At 37.5% G+C, this 19,944-nt stretch overlaps 1 protein-coding gene across 7 annotated transcripts; it reads right to left on the bottom strand.

Moving 5' to 3' along the window:
* Nucleotides 1-13,059: 13,059 nt before the first annotated feature.
* LOC122549044 (glucagon family neuropeptides-like) lies at nucleotides 13,060-19,738 on the bottom strand. Of its 7 annotated transcripts, XM_043688220.1 has the most exons (7): nucleotides 19,328-19,666; nucleotides 18,986-19,093; nucleotides 16,522-16,656; nucleotides 15,983-16,090; nucleotides 15,435-15,566; nucleotides 14,885-15,005; nucleotides 13,060-13,843 (listed from the first exon to the last, which is right to left on the bottom strand). In XM_043688220.1, the coding sequence occupies exons 2-7, from the start codon at nucleotides 19,084-19,086 to the stop codon at nucleotides 13,835-13,837; spliced, it is 606 nt and encodes a 201-aa protein (XP_043544155.1). In that variant the 5' UTR covers nucleotides 19,087-19,093; nucleotides 19,328-19,666; the 3' UTR covers nucleotides 13,060-13,834. The 7 variants fall into 7 exon arrangements, with proteins under 7 accessions (XP_043544155.1, XP_043544160.1, XP_043544159.1 ...); XM_043688225.1 differs by lacking the exon at nucleotides 15,983-16,090 and having other exon boundaries at nucleotides 19,328-19,738; XM_043688224.1 differs by lacking the exons at nucleotides 18,986-19,093; nucleotides 19,328-19,666 and adding an exon at nucleotides 18,194-18,258.
* Nucleotides 19,739-19,944: the final 206 nt, after the last annotated feature.

Raw genomic sequence — 19,944 nt, forward strand, 5'->3', positions numbered from 1 at the left:
TCTTACAAAAATGTTTTAATTCCACTTTGTTGAGAATAGACAGTTTTTAAATTAAACAGAACAATATCTCACATTTATATAGCACCTTTTATGAACATAGTGCATTCCAAACCATGAAGTACGTTTGAAACATTGACACTGTTGTAATGCTGGAAACTCGGCAGTCATTGTGCACAGTTCCAAGTAAAGCAAGGGCCTACAAATGGTAATCTGTTATTGACCAGCAATCTGTTTTTGTGGTGTTTATTGAGGAAAAAGTAAATAAACATAGAAAATAGGAGTAAGCCATTGAACCTTTTGAGCCTGCTCCACAATTGAATATGGTCATCCAACTGCATTCCCTGTTCCTACTTTCTCCCCCTGTTCTTTGACCCTTTAGCGCTAAAAACAATAACTAATTCCTTCTTGAAAACATTCAATGTTTTGGCCTTAACCACTTACTAAGGCAGAAAATTCTACAGGTTCACTACTCTCTAGGTGAAAAAAATTCTCCTTATCTCAGTCCAAAATGGCCTACCATATATCACTGGACTGCGACCCCTGGTCCTGGACTCCCCAGCCTTAGGAACATCCTTGCTGCATTTACCCTTCTACTCCTATTAGAGTATTGGCCAAGCCACCATGGAAAACACATGCATTCTTCCTCTATCCATATGCCTACTTGTGATTACAGACAGAACCTCAGTCTAGTATCTAATCTGAAAGCAGTACTTTCAACAGTGCACAATTCCCTCAGTATTGCACTGGAGTGTAAGCCTTGGCTTTTATGTTCAAATCCAGGAGTGAGATTTTAACCCACAACCCTCTGACTCAGGCAAGAATGCTACCAAATAAGCAACAGTTCACATCATGATACAAAATGATATCATATTAATAGTCTAGCATCAATCATGCAATGCCATATCATGTATTTGCTTTTGTTGCCTTTTGACTAATATTTTCAAACTTAAATTAATTATAATATTCAAACATTAAAGCATAACAAAATAAATTCTGGTTATTGATCAATAAATATTTGATACTTACTACACTTATATCACAGCTCTTTATTTTTTAAAAAATGTAGTTTTGAACAACTCAAGGACTTTAATAACAAAAGCTTGAATCTATCAGTATCTTTAAGGTAGTAAGCAAACCTAAGGTGATTAACATGACTTCATAGTTCAAATAAATTCCATAATTTTGCAAAAACTGTGTTACTGCTTTCTTAGTCATTTAAATTTATCTATTCCTTACTGTGTTTCCAATAATTAATACTCACTGAAGTCCTGCAATTGTCTTAGAAAACTTGTAACATCATTCTGTGTCCTTGCACAATGTAGATTTTAAAAAACATTGCAGTTGTTTTTCCTTATACTTCTTATTGTGCCAATACATAGTCTAATGTCATTTCTCCTATAACCTGTTCCTCTCACAAAATGCAAACTTTCAAAATTTGTATAATCAAAATTCAATATCAGTGGTTAAAATGGAATTTACTAAGAAGATGTAAGCAACTGTCCATGGCCTTTGGTCTGTCCCGTAACTTTTATCACTGTTGTATGTTGCTATACCTCGTCTAATCACAAAATACAAACTATTTCCCCACTTTGATCTACTCCAAAATCCGTCTCTCCAACCATGTGTGTTTCCTTCTGATCCACAGATTTACACAACCTCTCTTTACCATTTGCACTCCTCCATTCATATCTCCATTGCTTTTAATCCCTCACCATATTTTTGTTTCATTTTTCATAAACATTTCACTTCATCTTTTCACTTTTTGTCTTTTCTTTCCTCAAGCCACCCAAATGTAAGAAAGCAATAAAAAAAATTAACAATACTTGCAAAGGTTGACGGGACCTCCATTTTGCAATTTACGTAGCAAGTCAAGCCAAAATTAGCTTTATTGGACTTTCCTCTGGATATTCTCCCTTCTCCATTCTGACACTATGTCTTCATTATCCCTATCACCATCTGTCACTTTTTTTTGATTCCAAATGCAATTATGAAAACTAAAGCATAACAATCACTCATGAAATATTGCAATGTCTCATTCTACCAATGAGCTCCTTCTTGGGCTTCTAATTCTCCACTACTTCCCAAAGTTTATGTTAATTAGCATCCTTCACCTCACAGATGTAGGAAAGACATTTCAGGCCAGATTCATAAACTGAATGGTACAGATATAAGAGTGTTTGCAAACTTTAGTGATCTAGATTACAGTAACAGGAATTGTAATCTGATAGGAAACAATTTTTACAGTTGGATCTGAGCTTGCTTTTAAACCCCTCACAAATAAACACAGACTCTAATCAACTAAAGAGCACATTGGTCTTTGATTTATATTTAATGATCATGCAGCCCCACCAGGATGTTGATCAAATCCACCCCAGTAAGGTTATGGCTTAACCCAAGGATGTAACCCAAGGCTCTGATTGTTAAATCGGCTGCTTCAGCTTTGCTTTTTCCATTACCTTCTTTTTTCTATTACTTGCATGACACTGTCGCATTCAAATAATAAATAGGGTCATTATAGCTTTGTAAAGTACAAAGGTAAACTCACCAGTACAGCACTCTGAGTGGAGAGTCAGGTTTGCAGGGAGTTGAAGTGAGAAATTCACCACTGCAGCGTCATAGGCCAACTGACATTCACAGCTTCCCACCACAGCTCCCAGCTGGGTAATTTGCCTTGGTGAATTTATCATCCAGCGCACGATTTCACATAGAAAAAAATATTTCTTTCTCACCACTTAGCATTATTGTCACTTATGTCTAGCAAAATTAGGAGATTATTCCACTTGGATGTTCCCTGAACATAGGAAATTGAGCACCTGCAGTCTGAAATTTTCCATTCTTTATGATGAGTAGAATAATATCAGGCACTGGGAAGTATGCAATATTTCAATACACATTCCTGATAAGAAACAGAACTCTCTATTATATCTCTGTAAGTATTTCATGACAGAAATTGAAGTGGGTTAAAAAGATGAAACAATGTTTAATACCTGAGAAGTGTGCTTAAACCAATAAAACACTCTTTGGGCTTTCTACGTTTGTAGATTATTGTATCATTCAATCCCTTTGATCATATTGCAGTTTAGCAACAGGCATTCAGCAATCATTCATTCTCCATTTTATACTCACTGTCCATAATCACTATCAGATTAGTCAGCTAGTTATAGTAACAATCATGAATTGCAGCACACTGAAATTTCCCAACTTTTCCAGTTACCTTTGGTATGAAACATTCTGAGACTCTAACAGCTGAATTGAGGACATTGTGAAATGTAGTCATTGTTGAAATATGAAAAAATGTGCCAGCCACTTTGAACACAGCAGTCGCCCACAAGTGACAAATAGCATAAGTGACCAAATAATTAGTTTTAGAGGTTTCAGATGACATAATCATTAGCTAGAACACCAGGAAAAATATACAACTCTTTACCATGTTGTACCAAGGAATATTTTACATCCAACTGAAAGTTCAGATGAAGCTTTAGTTTAACTTCTTATTTGAAATATGAAATTCATGTTTCAAGTTCTGAACTATCAAAAAGGTGACTAAACAGAAACATAGATGTTATTTCATCACTTCACATTTGCTGGTGGTCAGAATTCTGAGTTTACAATTCAACTTCCGTTATGCTGCTATTAATTAAAGTACATAGGATGTATCAGAAAAGGCCCACATTATTTCATATCACCTTAACATACATAGAACATAGACAATAATATGACTGATCGTATTTGAATATTACAGCAGTAGTTAATTCTGTGGGAAATGTTACTTGTTTAGTACACAAATCAGAACAGTGGGGGTAAGGGCCAAAATTATTTAATGTTCTAACAAATGTTCTAATTCTGCCAAAGGGTTTCCATGAAAACATAAAAGTAGCAGTATGAACTTTGCAAATTAATGGAAATTGGTGAATGTAAAGTGGAAACCACTTTAAAAGCAGACAGACTAGAATGAAGAAGGTTGAAAGAAGGAACAGAGTAGGAGATCAAGCATATACACAGAACACATACATATGTTTTAAGTTTTATTTATGACAAAACTTAAATAGTGAATTACAAGAGAATAAGGACAGGTGAAAAAGTAGAGGTTGCGTATATTTTAGTAGCCAGTGCACATAGAGTTGAATTTGATTTGGTCAATAAATTAAAATTTGGCATTTTGGATTGATTGTGTTCTTTAGTATTCTAACAGGGATTTATATACAAATCAATAAGCTTTTTTTCTGTATTAAGTAGCATATCAATCTAACTGTGCACATGGAAGAGCAATAATTCAAAATTAATTTTACGGATTTTCTATTTATTTAAAATCTACATTATTACCATTCAGTTGTACAGAGTTAAGACATACTTGATGAATGAGCAGTATTTCTTATGTCAACACAATTTTGAATAAACCTGTAAATATGTTTTCCTACTGATTCAACTAAACTATTCAGAATAATACCAACCTGAGACGTCAGATGCAGCAGACTCTTTACAATAACACTATTCTAAATTGTAATGAATCATATGTAAACATCTCATTTAATCACATTTGAGATTGAATTATAAAATCCAACTTCTATTTATAAACACAACAGTGTTAAATCATAGGTCCAATTTCAAAGTGCATTATTGCATATTTTATATCAGTTTGATGACCTATGGGTCAAGATTTTAACATTAAAAAGGTAAAAATACTGTGCATACATGGTCCCTTGACATTATAGCAAGAGACTTTAATTATACTGCTGGCAGTCACACTTGTGCCACACAATCACTTCCTAATGACATGTAAATTATAATATTAGTAGCCAATGGGCAAGAACTTGGCTTTCTACTATCAGTTAATTTACAAATTTTCCTTGTGGTCTACTGAGTTGCCTCAGGAACCGATTAAACTTAGCTCTACTTCAAAGTATGTCCTGACTGTGTGAAGTCCCATCAGGTCAAGACTGGCCCCAAGAGCTAATCTCAATCTTCATGTAGTAGCAAGCTAGAAAGTTGCACTGTGAAAATGACACCTGAGTTATCCTGCCATTTCTGCCATCATATGTATATCTGCTTTCTAGAGATGCAAAAGTAATTGCATAAATTACCTATTAGAGGAAATTCTTCAAACAGTATTTGTTCTATTGTGTTTCTTTTAACTATGCACATACTTACACTGTAACAATATGCAGCTAGCTTATTGAGTAATGACTGCGGCTGAGAATCACTTAGCTGTACCATTGTAAAGGCAGGAGTTTCATGGTTCTTTATATACCACTAGCTAAAAATGATTGTTGTATTAAATAATGTTATGTCATTCAAGCTTATTACAAGCACTAAAAATGCTAAAGACTCAATCATTTTTGCTGTTCAGCAAAATACACTAGCCATCAGTATTGATAGTGAAACACTCTACATGTAAAATGTGGCCATCAGTAACACTTTGTCCACAATTGCTGTAGCAATGTAACTTATGAATCTTAAGATGTAGAGTAATAGTACAAAATATAACATCTGGCATCAACTAATTACGCTTATTGTTCACACTGATGAGCTGTCTAGTTATATTTCTTGATAGCACAGCTTCTAAACAAAACATTTAACACTGGAATTCATGATAGTTGTTTGCTTCGGCTGATGCATTCTTCATTGTATGTATATATTTAGAAAAAGCAGAAGCATTAAAATTGTAATTTAGATATCAATTATAGTTGGATATCATTACTGAAGCCTGAAGCAACTTAAATGATGATGTACTGCACTGTAAACTTTAGGTACTCTGGTTAATAAATCAACAAAAACTACTGTTAAAGAGAGAACTTTTCCATTAACACCACATTTAGGAAATCAAATTAACAAAAAGTGCTATGATTAATAGTCATAAATTGTTTTTGTGTCTCCCTATATAAATCTTCAAATATTTTTGTTTGTTAAGAATAGTAATGATACCTTGGAGGAAATTTACTTTTGGATGTTACAGAGCTGGGAAGTGTGAGGGATCTGAATTAATATTAGTCGGCTATTGACTTAGAATGGATCAACACTATTTTAGCCTTGCATTTCAACTTTCATGAGTTGCCAATCTGTAAAAATTTATTGATTAGAATGTTGCCTATTGTTATCAATGAAAACATTTAGCAAAAACCTGGACATTGTTCTTTTTCAAGTTATAAAAAGAAATAGCAGTTATAGAAAAACTTGTTCGTAGCCACATGGAAATTTTCAAATCAGATATCCCTCACCATTAGCCAGCTCCAGTGATCTTTGCAATAAAAAAAATTCCTACTGCATATCTTAACTTGTGGGATCCTGCTGTTCCAAATTAGTCCTGAATTTAATTCAAACTTTCTCAGCAATTCAGTGATGTTCCAAGCTATTTATATCTTGATAGAAACCTGTTAATGTGGGAAACTCAATTTAGTTTTGCCAATGCTGGTTAAAAAAAAATTACACCTTTCTGAAAATTTCACAATGCTCTACGTAGATCATTATTACATTTAGCAAAATTGAAGAATATTTTTAATCATGCAGTTGCCTTATTTCTGGGATGGAAGAAAATATTGCTTACCACCATCTCTCACTAGAAATCACAAACCTGCAATAACAAGACAGATTTTTCATTGTGGCATATAGCCCAAACCCTTAGAAAATTCATAATTGAAGTTTATATCTAATTGAAAACTATACAATGGTAGATCTTTAATAGTGAAAACTATTTTTGTTTGTAATTTATTGGTAACAGCACAATAATAACATAAGCCTCAAATATTACAGTCAAGAGATTTATAGATGCCAAGTAGATACCAAATGTGCATGCATTTAGAGTCTAGTTTATGTTTAAATTGCATATACATAAGTGAAGCTTGGCAAAGAGCTGTTTTAAAATTCTGTTTTAAGAGTATAGTACAGGTCAACTATGACCAGCCAAAAGGTTTTCCTACATAATCACTGAAAAGTGCCTATTCAGACTTGTTAGTGGTGGCATACTTTCTCGTTACTAATGCTATTAGCAAAGAATGTTTTGAATAAGTGATGACCTATTATACTGCATTAAAGACTTTTATGATTCCATAAATGTTTATATCATGTTGACAACAAAAAGAAAAATATGTGGATAAGTCCAAATTATACGTCGCTCAAATCATCAAAGTCAAATAGAGTTGTTTATCTTAGTACATTAATTTTTCTTTCTTTACTATTTTCTTGAATTAAATACTGAGCAGAGGAGCATCATCAATTATACTAAACTAGGAAGATAGGAACAGACATAGTCCATAGCGCCATACAATGAGGTTTGTGGCTAATATGTAATCTCATGACTTAACTCTCTTGCTTCCACATCCTTAATACCCTTGGTTAGAAAAATATATTGAGTTCAGAATTAAAATTATTAATTGATCATTCATCCTTTGCTTTTTTTGTGGGTAAGAGTTCCACGTTTCTACTACCTCTTGTATGAAGATGTTTTTCCTAACTTCTCTCCTGAATCGCCTGCCGACATCAACAGTTAATGTTTCTCTCTATCTACATTATTCTACACTTCATACCCAAAAATCACAATCTTTTTTTTATATTCTGCTTGTTTTTCTGCTTTTTAATCATGATCTAACCACCGGAATCTTGATGACATTCTATGAATCTGTACTGCACTGTACCTCTGGAGGAATTAATCACATTAGCAACAACACTGATCTGAACTGGTAAATAATAGAAAATTCCATAACTATGTCACAACAACGGTTTACATGCACTGAAATGTAGAATACAATAGTATACACACTAGCCATTTTATCTGACAAGTTTACAGTTGCTGGGTAAAATTTATTGCCCTCCCTTGAGGTGGATTTGAAGGTGGAGGGCAATTAATCAGGATGGAAGGTGGAAACCCCATCACCTTCACATGGATGGTGTTCTCATTCTGATACCAATTGAGATACTTAAGTGGACAATTAATACCCACTGAGTGGCTTCATCCCACTGTGGGTATTCATGCTGCAAAGGCTGGTCAGTTACTGCAGTTACAGCTCAAAAACATAACTGCATCAGGCAAATTGTTTCCTGATGTACTTGTTTATCTATGATCATCTGTAATCTTTTTGCATTCTTCAACACTATTTTCCATAACTTCATTTTGAGGACATCAACAAATTTTGATTAAGTTCCCTGAATTTTTTAATCTACACTCTATTACTGTAAACAAAATGGCCTCATAAATAGACTTTTATGGAACATGATCTAGCATATTTTATATTCTGATCATTTAAATTTGATTCATAATTTCTTTCAGCTTCTACTGTTCAAACATTTACCTAACTATTATGTTATCAAATGTGATTAAAGTCAATCAATGACTTTTCAGTTCATTCACATTGGTAAGAATGTTATAAAATACTACCAGATATAAAATAAATAATTAAATGTTGGAAATGCACACAGCAATCAGACTCAAAATGTTAACTTATCAGATGCTACCTGACCTACTGTGCATTTCAACACTTTTTCTGTTTTTAACTCAGATTTTCAATATTTTCAGGACTTTTTATATCACCATTTTACATACCATCATCTGGATTCACTGTTGGGACAAAAATATTTCAAAATGTAGAAGGAAAGAATGGTATCAGAAGTCAATAATAATGATTTTCAACTGTTTATATATTTTGAAAATAGAGGTTTCACAAAGACCACTACTTGCCTGATCAACTGAAAGGTACAGCTTAGCAGTTAACCATCAACCATCATTAACTGGTACATTCTCAGTGGTAGTGTCTGTACTAAACAATCTGTTTGCTAACCAATGAATACTCTCTTCTCATACAGTATGATAGTAAAAATGCTGTTTTTCCCTTTACTTTGGTATAATTCTTGATGAGTGCAAGATGAAAACCTTTGACAAAACATGATTGGTTTCAGCAATGTTCGATTTCATATTTATTCTTTATGATCCTATTTTGAGCATGTCAGATATTAAGAAATATGTTTTCAACCATTTTTCTTCACTTTTTGCTTCTCTTTTTTCTTTCCCTGCTGTGTATCTAGTTCTGTCTTTGTGGATATTTCAAACCCTTACACCTATCTTTTACTGTCCATCAACTGTTTTCTACTTTCCCTAATCCTTGAAGGATTATTACACTTTCCAGGTTCTGCCTTTTTAGAGTATACAATTGTTTAAAATAACAAAATATTAGAATTAATTTAACTTTTTCAAACATTATTAAGGCATGTAAAATACTAGTAATGAACTCTTGCAGTCAAATATAGACAACAGAATGGCAAAGAGAATAAAAATTGAATTCTGATGAAATTGTTTCAACATTTTTCATATAATTTATGATTTTCAACAAACCAGGTATTTATTATAATTCTAATATGGGAGGGTGATGGTTTTACAATGGGAAAGAATATGTTGAAGAAAAGGATGATCTGCATAAATAGAATTTGCTAAAACAAAGAACTGTGAATGCTGAAAATCAGAAGCAAAAACATAAATTGCTGGAAAAGCTCAGCAGGACTGGCAGCATCTGTGGAGAGAAAGCATGGTGTCATAGAATCATAGAGATATACAGCATGGAAACAGATCCTTCGGTCCAACTCGTCCATGCCGACCCGACATCCTAACCTAATCTAGGCCCATTTGAAAGCACTTGGCCCATTTCTCTCCAATTCACATGCCCATCCAGATGCCTTTTAATGTCATAATTGTAACAGCCTCCATCCCTTCCTCTGGCAACTCGTTCCATATACACATCATGCTTTACGTGAAAAAGTTTCCCCTTAGGTCCATTTTAAATTTTTCCCCTCTCACCCTAAATCTCTCCCCCACTCCAGGGAAAGGACCTTGTCTATTTACTCTATCCATTCCCCTCATGATTTTATAAACCTCTATAAAGTCATCCCTCAGCTACTGACACTCCATGGAAAACAGCCCCAGCCTATTCAGCCTCTCCCTATAGCTCAAACCCTCCAACCCTGGCTTTTGTGACCCTTATCAAGTTTAACAACATCTTTCCTATAGCAGGGAGATCAGAACTGGATACCATAGTTAATGTTTTTGGTCCAGTGACCCTTCTTCAGAATGGACTCTGCTTCCTTAATTCTGCTTTCTCTCCACAGATGTTGCCAGACCTATTGAGTTTTTCCAGCAATTCCTGTTTCTCTTTCTAAAGGCTCCAAATTCTGCAGTTATTCTTATTGCAACTGGGTTGTCAATGGAGACAATTTGCTAATTATTTTGAAAATTATCATTTTCTGCATTGTTACACTTTCAAAATGAATTGTATCAATGAAAGCACAATAACATAACTCAGCAGTCAGACCAATAATCTGACATTTTCTCAGCCCATCTTATATACCTAAAGGGAGGAGATCATTTAAAGATTATTAAGGCAGGTACACTCGTTACCTATAGAATCCCAGCATAATCTGGGCTTGAAACCATCATTGTCAAGTCACAGTTGAAAATGTCATAGTCAACTTAGGAAATTGCTACCATAAGAAAAACATTTTAAATATTATTAAATATCCTTAAAGTTGGAACAAAGCACATCCTGCCAGCTTTTCCTCCATTAAAAAAATGGTTTACTAATATGGTGATAATATCATTAACCCAAACTCACCTGGAAACTTTTATATAATGTGCTGTCTCACTAATACTGATTTTATGTTTATGTGAAGTAATTCTGGATATGCATCAATGCAGAAATGCTAATCTGGATCAATTACAAGTCAATTTAATGTGTCCACAGATCCTCTGTCACTTAACATAGTGTCACAGAAACTAACACTAGCACTGATGAACATGAATAGGTTCTGTCCTGAGATGAATATCAATGTTTTCAGTGATTTAAGCTGAAGTTAAAAGGTAAAATTTGTGGCAAACTTTAAGTCAGGAGAAAACCATTTTTTCAGTGAATTTGTGTGCAGTATTGACAGAAATGTTTGTGGTTTCCAGCTGAACTTGCAGTTTGAATCACATTCTAATCATTCTTTTTATGCTTTTGTTTATCATTAAACCATTAGCAAAACAGGCTCAAGGGACTGAATTGACTACTTCCACTTCTTAAGTGCCAATCATACAGCAATGGAAAGGATATTCAGCCTATCTTGCTGGCTTTTTGAAAACTAACATAATTTGCTAAATTCATCTGTTTTTTTCTCTACACCATTGTTCAAAAGTTTGTTATGAGACAGGGTCATAGAGTCATATAGCACGGAAACTGACCCTTGGTCCAACCAGTCCATACCGAACATAATCTAAAACAAAACTAGCCCACCTGCCTGCATGTGGCACACCTCCGTACAAACATTTTATTCATGTACATATCTAAATGTCTTTTAAATGTTGTAACTGTACCTGTATCCAGCACTTCCTCTGAATGTTCATTCCACATACGAACCACTGTGTAAAAAAGTTGCCCATGTCTTTTTTATTTCTCCTCTCTGCTTAAAACTATGCCCCCCAGTCTTGAAGTCCCCAAATCTAGGGAAAAGATACCTGCCATTCACCTTTTTTATACCCCTTGTGATTTTATAAACCTCTATATGGTCACCCCTCAATCTCCTACAGTCCAGAGAAAAATGCCCCAGCCTATCCAGCCTCTCTTTCAAACAAAAACCCTTCATTCCCAACAGTATCCTGGTAAGTCTTTTCTGAGCCCTCTCCAGCTTAATAATATATTTCCTGTAACAGGGCAACCATAAATGTAAACAGTATTTCAGAAGAGGCCTCACCAATCTTCTATTACACTTATGCTTTATCATCAAGGTATTTTTCACTGCACACCAATGTGATAGTGGTAGAATGATGCCAATCAGATTCCATTATGATCCCTATACACATTCAACATGGAAAGTCACCTCGAGAACATCAACTTATGGCACTTGGGCATCATATTAGATCTCATCAGTGTCCACTCAGGGGACAAGCATGTTCAACTTGGGCATTTTATTAAATGTATGCTGAAATCATTATCATGTTCTGACAGAACTGATATAATTAAAAATCAACTTGGAGATATTTTGTATATACATGAATTCATGTAAAAAAAACTTAGACCTCATTAATTAAAATAGAAAGCACAGCAAGGAATGTGCCTGGGGTCCATCAGTTGCAATTTACTCCATACCTTGACTAAAGTCTGGTCCCAGTGTTATGAGACCAGTCTTACTGAATTGGAGCTGGGAGACCAGAGCTATGCAGCTTGTTTCGCCCAGGAAAGCAGGAAGGTTATATCTCGATATTGAACAAAGCTCCAAAGCCTTGCTCTCAAAAGCCAGTTAAATGTTAACATTAATTAAAGGTTGGTTCGGGTTTTGGAGGAGGGTTGAGGAGGCAAATGTTCTTTGCCAACATTGTACTTTGGTCTGAGTTTGTTTTAATCTATTCCACATGAGTATTTTCCGCAGTCTTTTTCCTATTTATACCATGGAAATCATTTCTCGCCTCCTTGTGCCTCAATTAAGATGTGGAAGAAATTAATGTTCAATATTGTAATGGTGGGATGTTACAGCACAGAAGATTGAATTCTGCAGCTTAGGTTGAAGGGTCACAATACAAGGGTTGCATCGATTGAACGGATTTTCCTTGCTCATACTTTGGTTAGTGTTGAGACTATAGGTACCAGTAGGTATTATTAAATGAGTGAGAGTCTATTTGGTTAAATTTCAGACGGATCTTAATGTTTTAACAGGTACTGTTATATATTAGATGTGGAGAAATCTGTGGGCTAGCCCATTCGCTGTCTTGAACCGGGAAGAGTTTTGGGGGAACATTTAACTTGACTTAAACTGTCTTGGGAACTGGTGCACCTTGACAAAGAGTGACCACCGCAGTATTTGACCTCTGATTAAGGTGGCGCTGAGGAAGGTGAGAGGTGGAAATGGTCAGTGTAAAACCCAGCAAAGCCTCCCATTTCCTGCTGTATGACCTCACATGCCTATTGCTTCCCATGGTGTTGCCACGTGACAGAGTGAGAGTTGAAGGTGAGGGCTGGCCGTGCGGGCGGGTTAATTTGAAACCAATCACAATTATCTGATGTAGTCACTCGCTATGTAACGTGGGACTTTCTGGTTAGTTGGAATGTAATTTTTAACTTCCGATTGACTTCTGTGTACACCAGGATGCCCTCCTGTCGTGATCATGATACCTTGCCGTCCATGAAATATGTATACTTTTATTTGAAATGTTTATGTTTTTATTTCGGTCCCTCAGAATATGAATGAGTTTGAATTAATATAGTTTAGACGCGTTCGTTTGAGCAGACCACATCTGCTTGCAGCGCATGCAAAGATTAGACGAGATTATATGTATAAAAATGTATTGATGTCGACTTTACAAAGTGTTTGGATTGACATTAGCGATCAATTCCTGACTGAAGTAGAGCTAGCTACCTGCCTCATTTTGTTTAGATTCCTTCATTTACTCCACTGCTCAAATGAAAAGATGTCCAGAATTGCAGTTTCTGTTACTGTTTAATCAAGTTAATCAAGATCGATCAAATGTCTGTAGTTTGTAAAGTTTAGTAAGGCATCTGGTGTCCCTATGGTTTACACAAGCTCTCTTGGTGACGCGTACATTAACGAAACACAGCGTTTGATGAGAACGTCTAGAATAGATAGGAATCTGAGCACAAGGCTGCACGCCACAACTGAGCGCAATACACAAATCACCAACTTCACAACTTGCAACGATAGACCGCACGAGATCCGCGAGCTGTAAAAAGGCTCAAATGCAAGCTGATGTGTTGCAGCAATGTAGGGCCGCTTTTTAAAAAATAAAACAAGGAAAGAAAAGAAACCCTCTGTAATTCATGTTGATTTAAATGACGAATCAAGGCACCAAAGCTGCAAGCTGCATCCTGGGTCAATTTGCCTGGAGGAGAATGCAAAATTAAAATAAGATTGAGTTCAGACAGGCTTAGATCCAAACGCCCATGAGCTTCGACTAGTTTCCCCAAATGCCTGAAAATTTACGCCTTTCGTGGGTTTAATTTGTTTTCTTTCTTAATTCTACAGATAAATTAAACCGCGTCGTTAAAGTCCTCTACCACGTTTGTTAGTAAGCAATGATTTCCAGGGGCCAGGGCGTTTGCGAGTTATTTCAAGTTTGAAATAATGCACTATGTTCCTGTCTACAAAGGGGAATCCGTTTCGCGTTTTGCCAAGTTGTGGTTTGAACGTTAGAAACTCACATGCCTGGTTCAGTCACTTTAAAATGAAACCTCGCGTCTCGCAATATCGTTACATTGAACCTTGTAATTGTGCAGAGCCAGACTCTGTCCTTTTTCATCACCGATTTTAACGTGGTCAGTCAGCAATTCGCCATTGGTTTGTCATGTCATTCGAATCAAAATGATCCCTCGCCTTCCTTATTGCCAGATCACATGGGTTTAAACATTTTAAAGCAAGCAGCTTTTTTTTTTAACGATGCCACAGTCTTGCACCAAAGCTGCCCAGTCAGACTGCCCAGGAAGTCTCACTGGTTTCCCTTGGAGGTGCTTCATGGCACTTGCAACTGCAATGCCATTGTTTGGGAACTTTTAAGAAACCAAATCTATATCCATTTGGAGTTTTCGGACTTGTCTGCGGGACATGATGTGGGTGTTAAGACGTGGTTCTTGCGCTCGTGTACTGCTGATTTGCATGTTCTTCTATCTGCAATCATTAGCAAACGGCAGAACCAGCATTTAACAGAGTCATCCATCATGGCATAGCAGGCAACCCGTATTCTCCCCCCCCCCCCCCCCCCCAACACCTGCAGCTTGGTGCCAGACTGAACGCTTGCTGTTTTAAAGCTGCTGACCAGACACGGCATGTGAGTTTGCAATCGATTGTAAATACTAAGAAGTTGTTTAGTAATGCGGGCACTACTTGCATTTTGTCTTTTGTGAAAGCGGCCTATACTGGAACTCACCGACAAGGAGATCTGCTGCAGCAATTCTCCCAAACCAATATCATAATCCCCTTCCAGCAGCCTAAGCAGAGCATCAATGCCTATGTCGTCGATAATGTGGTCAATATTAATATCTTCCGGGCTGTTGTGGATGAAAAACACTAACCTTTTAATTTTAGTTTGAAATCAGTACACACAAACAGAAACAATATCCCAACATACCTACACCGATTATAGCTACGTATTTCATATAAAACCAACCACTCACACGGATATTGTTCTTGTGCACACTTTATATGAATTGCTCTGTAATATATAACCCAAAAATGAATCGTCCACAAAGTAGACCTGTGCGTCCTATAATGTTTTACAAAAAACAATATTTTTATCAAAATATTCGTTTTTAATGGCTTTACTTCATACATAAATACATGTTTAAATAACAGAGGAGCGATGATTATTCAGTCGTTTGAAACGAATCTTGGATAGGGCTGTATACGTACGGTGGGTGCTCACTCATTGCTACAAATAGAATACTCGGCGTCCTTTATTTTTAACCCTTTGTTTATACCTTTTCCCCAGGACGGCTGCCAGATATTTCTTGACAGCCATCTGTTTCCTGTAACGGCTGTAGCTGTCGGTAAAGATGCCATCGGAATGCCGCTTTGACAGGGGCTCTGAATCCTTCTCAACACTGGTGCCACTGCAGACGAAAAATAAAATTAACACTCCAGGACCGTTTGGCAAACAATGCGTACAGCTCTTTCGAGATTACAACGCAGCCTACTAGATTAAACTGACGCCAGCCCCTTACTCTTTGAATTGCACACATGATGCTTTATAGTTACTTCATTTCCAAAGGCGCTAATAACTTTGGACAGTTTACAAAAACACACAAAGGCCCGTTACATTCACGAACGCTATGTCCTTGAACTAATGTAAACAATCCCACTCCCCAAGGGCCATCCAATACGGTTTTACCAGATTATAGGGTACAATGGAGAGTGAGGCCAAGGAAATTATTAACGAGATGGATATGACGACTTATCAAGTCTGAGACAAGAATCCAATGCTTCACTGGGACACTGAGATTTTTATGGACAACTACTAAAAGCTTACCCATCGCGCTTTTTACGGAGGAGGGAGTGAACGAATTCTTTTGTTATTTCCTGTGCCAACAATTCCCTTAGGCGTTTATGAAATATCGCATCAGCGTGCCTTTCTGTTCTGTGATACACAAAGACCATGTACAAAAGAAATCAGTGATCCCTGGACTGCATCCAATAAATTATTTGTTCAAAATAAGATTTAGGATTCGCTGATAATGTCATCTAAAGTCTGCATTTCCATTCTATTCACTGAATACTGACAGAAATTACAGATTTTTAAATTACTTGATATTGCTTCTTGACATCGGGTGTAGCATCGTAATGACTGAATTGATTAACATAAATTTACACTGTTTTAAATAACCCCACGGTCTGTGCTACCCTGTTGTGTTTTACTCGTTCCGAGGTTCTTCAATAATTCAGGAGGATTAAAAAGTCTCCTGTTTCTAAAGGGAACATTTGAGAAGTAACTATACAAAAGATTCGGCACATGGCTGTCGGTTCCGGCAAGGACTGCGGGTTATTTTAGCAATAGCACAGAAAAATCACCTTTTCTCCGGTGGATAGTATAACGTGTTTACATCATCAATGACCGATGAAGGAATTCGGATGCCATTTCGATCAGTTTGATAAGTCAGATCCGGTAGCGAGTTTCCCTCTTCATCATACGCTTCATCTTCAACCCTGGGGACGAACGAAAAGATTAAATTCTGTCCGCACCAGTTGATAAAATGATGAACTAAGAACGAAGCGGCTGCTGTATTTGTTCCCTTTTGTTCTCAGCCTGTGATTTACTTGCTTCCCAAAGCCCTAGATGAGCTCTGTTTAGTATTGAGATGAGACATCGATGGAAGAGTCTACCGAGACCAACGCCAGACGTGAGCTAATTCGCAAGTGATGTTCAACTTGTTTTGACGCTCTTCATTGCTATAAGTAATTCATAGCCCTGCTAATGGAAATCCCGGGACGCTACAGGAATCTTTCTGGGATTGTACACTATTGCCCTATTCTCACGGGAGTTCGTGATGACTATGGTTCCTGAATAATTGACCATATACCAAGCCATTGGGCGGCTTCTCTGATGAGCTGAAATGAAAGTTCAAAATGTTGAATCCCCCTACCACCCTTCCTCCCCCCGACCGGGGATAACACCGGGTGTCTTATTGGTGGGGAGGGGGGGTTGATTTCAACACTTTAACCGGTTAACAAACAGCTCTGTCAAATCACTATGGTTCTGCATTTTAACCCCGCGGAAAGAATGTTCAGAAAATAAACGAACAACTTCACACAGCCAGTGATGGTTATGGCCATTTGATAATCCCCTCACTGCCACGTTCAGTTCAAGCATCTAACCCTGGAAGTTTGCTGCTCAGATGACGAACTATCCTTGATGTTAGGGACAAGATCACCTCCTAGGAGTGAAATTACAGAATGCCAAATGACAAGTTCTTCCTGACGCTCTGGCCACAGTGCTCAGCATAGTCAAACATTTCCATCCTCCCAGTTACCTTCACAATCCGCACAACCATCCACGCGATGAAAGCACACTGTTCGACATTTTAGCAATTGAATGTGCATTCCAGTAGCCATAACTACATTAAACTCCCGGATGATTACAAGAACAACTGTTTAGCTTTCGGAATGAGTTATCACAGTCCCTCCCCGTTTCCTGGAAGTGTGCAAACCGTTCTGGGAGGATTTGCTAAAGTATCCCTCTGAGCCAACGCACCAAGCGTGTTGTCATTTACCATCATCACGCAAACGCAACTTTTCTGTCAGACAGGCAACATTCTTTGCTCCAGATTCTGATACATTTCAAAGATCAATAAAATAATTACAATTACTAAAAAGAATGTAAACTTCCAAAACGTCAGAACAAAAACGCAGGACCTCAAACTGTCGTCTTTTAAAACAAAAAGATTTCGGCCTGAACTGGGCTGGTTATAAAACCTAGCTTTCTAAAGTCTGCATCTAATAACCGCTCCTGATCTTATGCAGCATTTACCACCGGCTCCCCTTCCTCCTCCTCGCCCCGCGACACTAATTGACGCGCTTTTACACCGACTCTCCGGGGGACTTCCATTCGGCTCTGTCTAGAACAACCTATTTTTAAAAAAAACAAACTCTTAACTCCGTCCCAACAAGCAGGCGTCCACATAACTCCACTTCCTGTAGCCACGGGGAGAAAAAAATACTCTCTCTGTCTGCTATCAGTACTAACCATTCTCTTTTACCTCTCATTAATCACAGCGAAGAGACGCCACGCCTGCTCTAGGCTTTCAGCCCCCCCACCCCCCTTAAATAAACAAGCCATCCATAGTATCCGAGACCCGATACCTTGTTGTGACTTGACTGATAGGCTGGCATTAGTCTCTGTCACCAATCGGAGACGAATTACAAACCCGCTATAAAATACGTTGTTCTGGGGGTGGGGGTGGAAAGGTAAAAGAAAACATACCCAACAGCTGCCAGGGTTTTGCTTCGATTTCCTCACACGTTGGTTTAGAAACAATAAGAAATAATGTGGCCCTCTGCCCCTGACTGACTCGTTCACATCTCCTTGTCCACGTTTCCGCCTCTCGCCTCTTTCTATTTTGTTTCTGGTTCGTTTCCCTGCTCCCCTGCATTAAAGCTCTGTGTCCTTCTAATTAGGAGTATCAGTCTGTCTCTCTCTCTCTCCCCCTGTCTCTCTGCTCATCGCTTTCACTCACATCCCTTCCTCTATCCCACGCTGCGCCAGGCGAGAGCGAGATCAGAATCGAGCGGTATCACCGGAGCGGGGCGCCCGGGATCGAGTTCCCGGACATTCGCTGTGTCAACAAGTCAGGAGTGTCCACATGGATGGCTGACCAAGCCACTGGAAGCAGTCACTTCAACAGTTAGGAGCAACGCAGAGACCGCAGACAAACACAGCGCAAATCAAACAAAGCCAAGTAACAAAGAAACGATCCAAATCAGAAAGGCGTGCAAGGAAAAGTCAGTTCCAGCGAATGACAGAATGCCAAACACCTACCTGAATTCGGGGTACTTCACTCCAGTCGGTGAACCGTAGACATTGCAATGCATTATGATCCCATACACAACCATAAATGCTAGCGTCGCTTTGTTAGGCATTCTTAATCTGTAAAGTGAATTTGCGAAAGTTTAGAACTAAAAAGCAAAATGCACGTTTAATCCTTTAAATGAATGAACAGGAGGAGCGTCTCAACTTGGCATTAGGGAAATAAAAAGTTGGAAAATTAGATATCATTACCAAACAAATGCAGCTTGTCTCTAGATCTAGTAGCCTGTGCTAACTAAACACAAAAGCGCCTTGCAGTCAGATTACACAAATGCTAACTTTGCTGTCACTTACCTTTTGCAGGTTGGTTGAATGTTGTGCACGATCCGGACCAGGTTTAGTTCTGAATCTGATCAAATTCTTGCTCACGGCAATTCACTGAGGCGTCGCTGAGATGCGAGTGCTGTTCAACCTTTCACCGTTCCGCGCTATTATATATATATGCAATTATCAGAAATCTTTGCAAACACTATTTGAAATACACATAGCAACAGATGTCTTTGTAAACATTTGTCTACATCTTCGCCTTTTTTTATGAACTATTGTTTGTTGTACAGTTGCACTCGGATTTTTATTCATGAATCAGACTGCTTGCCTTCTTTACAGAGTCGGTGCAAGTCACGTTAAGACCATGTATCACCAACAGACGTCATCAGCTTGCGATATTCCTCCCGGAATATAACATCTTTCTTTCTCATCGTTTATCTGGCCAAAGACAGAGCTCACTCATCAACACTAAGACCAAATTAAACATTCGATTGTGCTGCTTATTGTGCCAGGGTCTTTTTAGCATTCCTGGCTCAACAAAGGCAATAACTCAACACTCTCTAACTAAGTAAAGGGAAACAGATAATAGAGCGTTTGGTGCAAACATAACGCAGTATAGACTTCAACTGCAATTTGTTGGGGGG

The sequence above is a fragment of the Chiloscyllium plagiosum genome, chromosome 4 (genome assembly GCF_004010195.1).
Source record: "Chiloscyllium plagiosum isolate BGI_BamShark_2017 chromosome 4, ASM401019v2, whole genome shotgun sequence".
NCBI lineage: Eukaryota > Metazoa > Chordata > Chondrichthyes > Orectolobiformes > Hemiscylliidae > Chiloscyllium > Chiloscyllium plagiosum.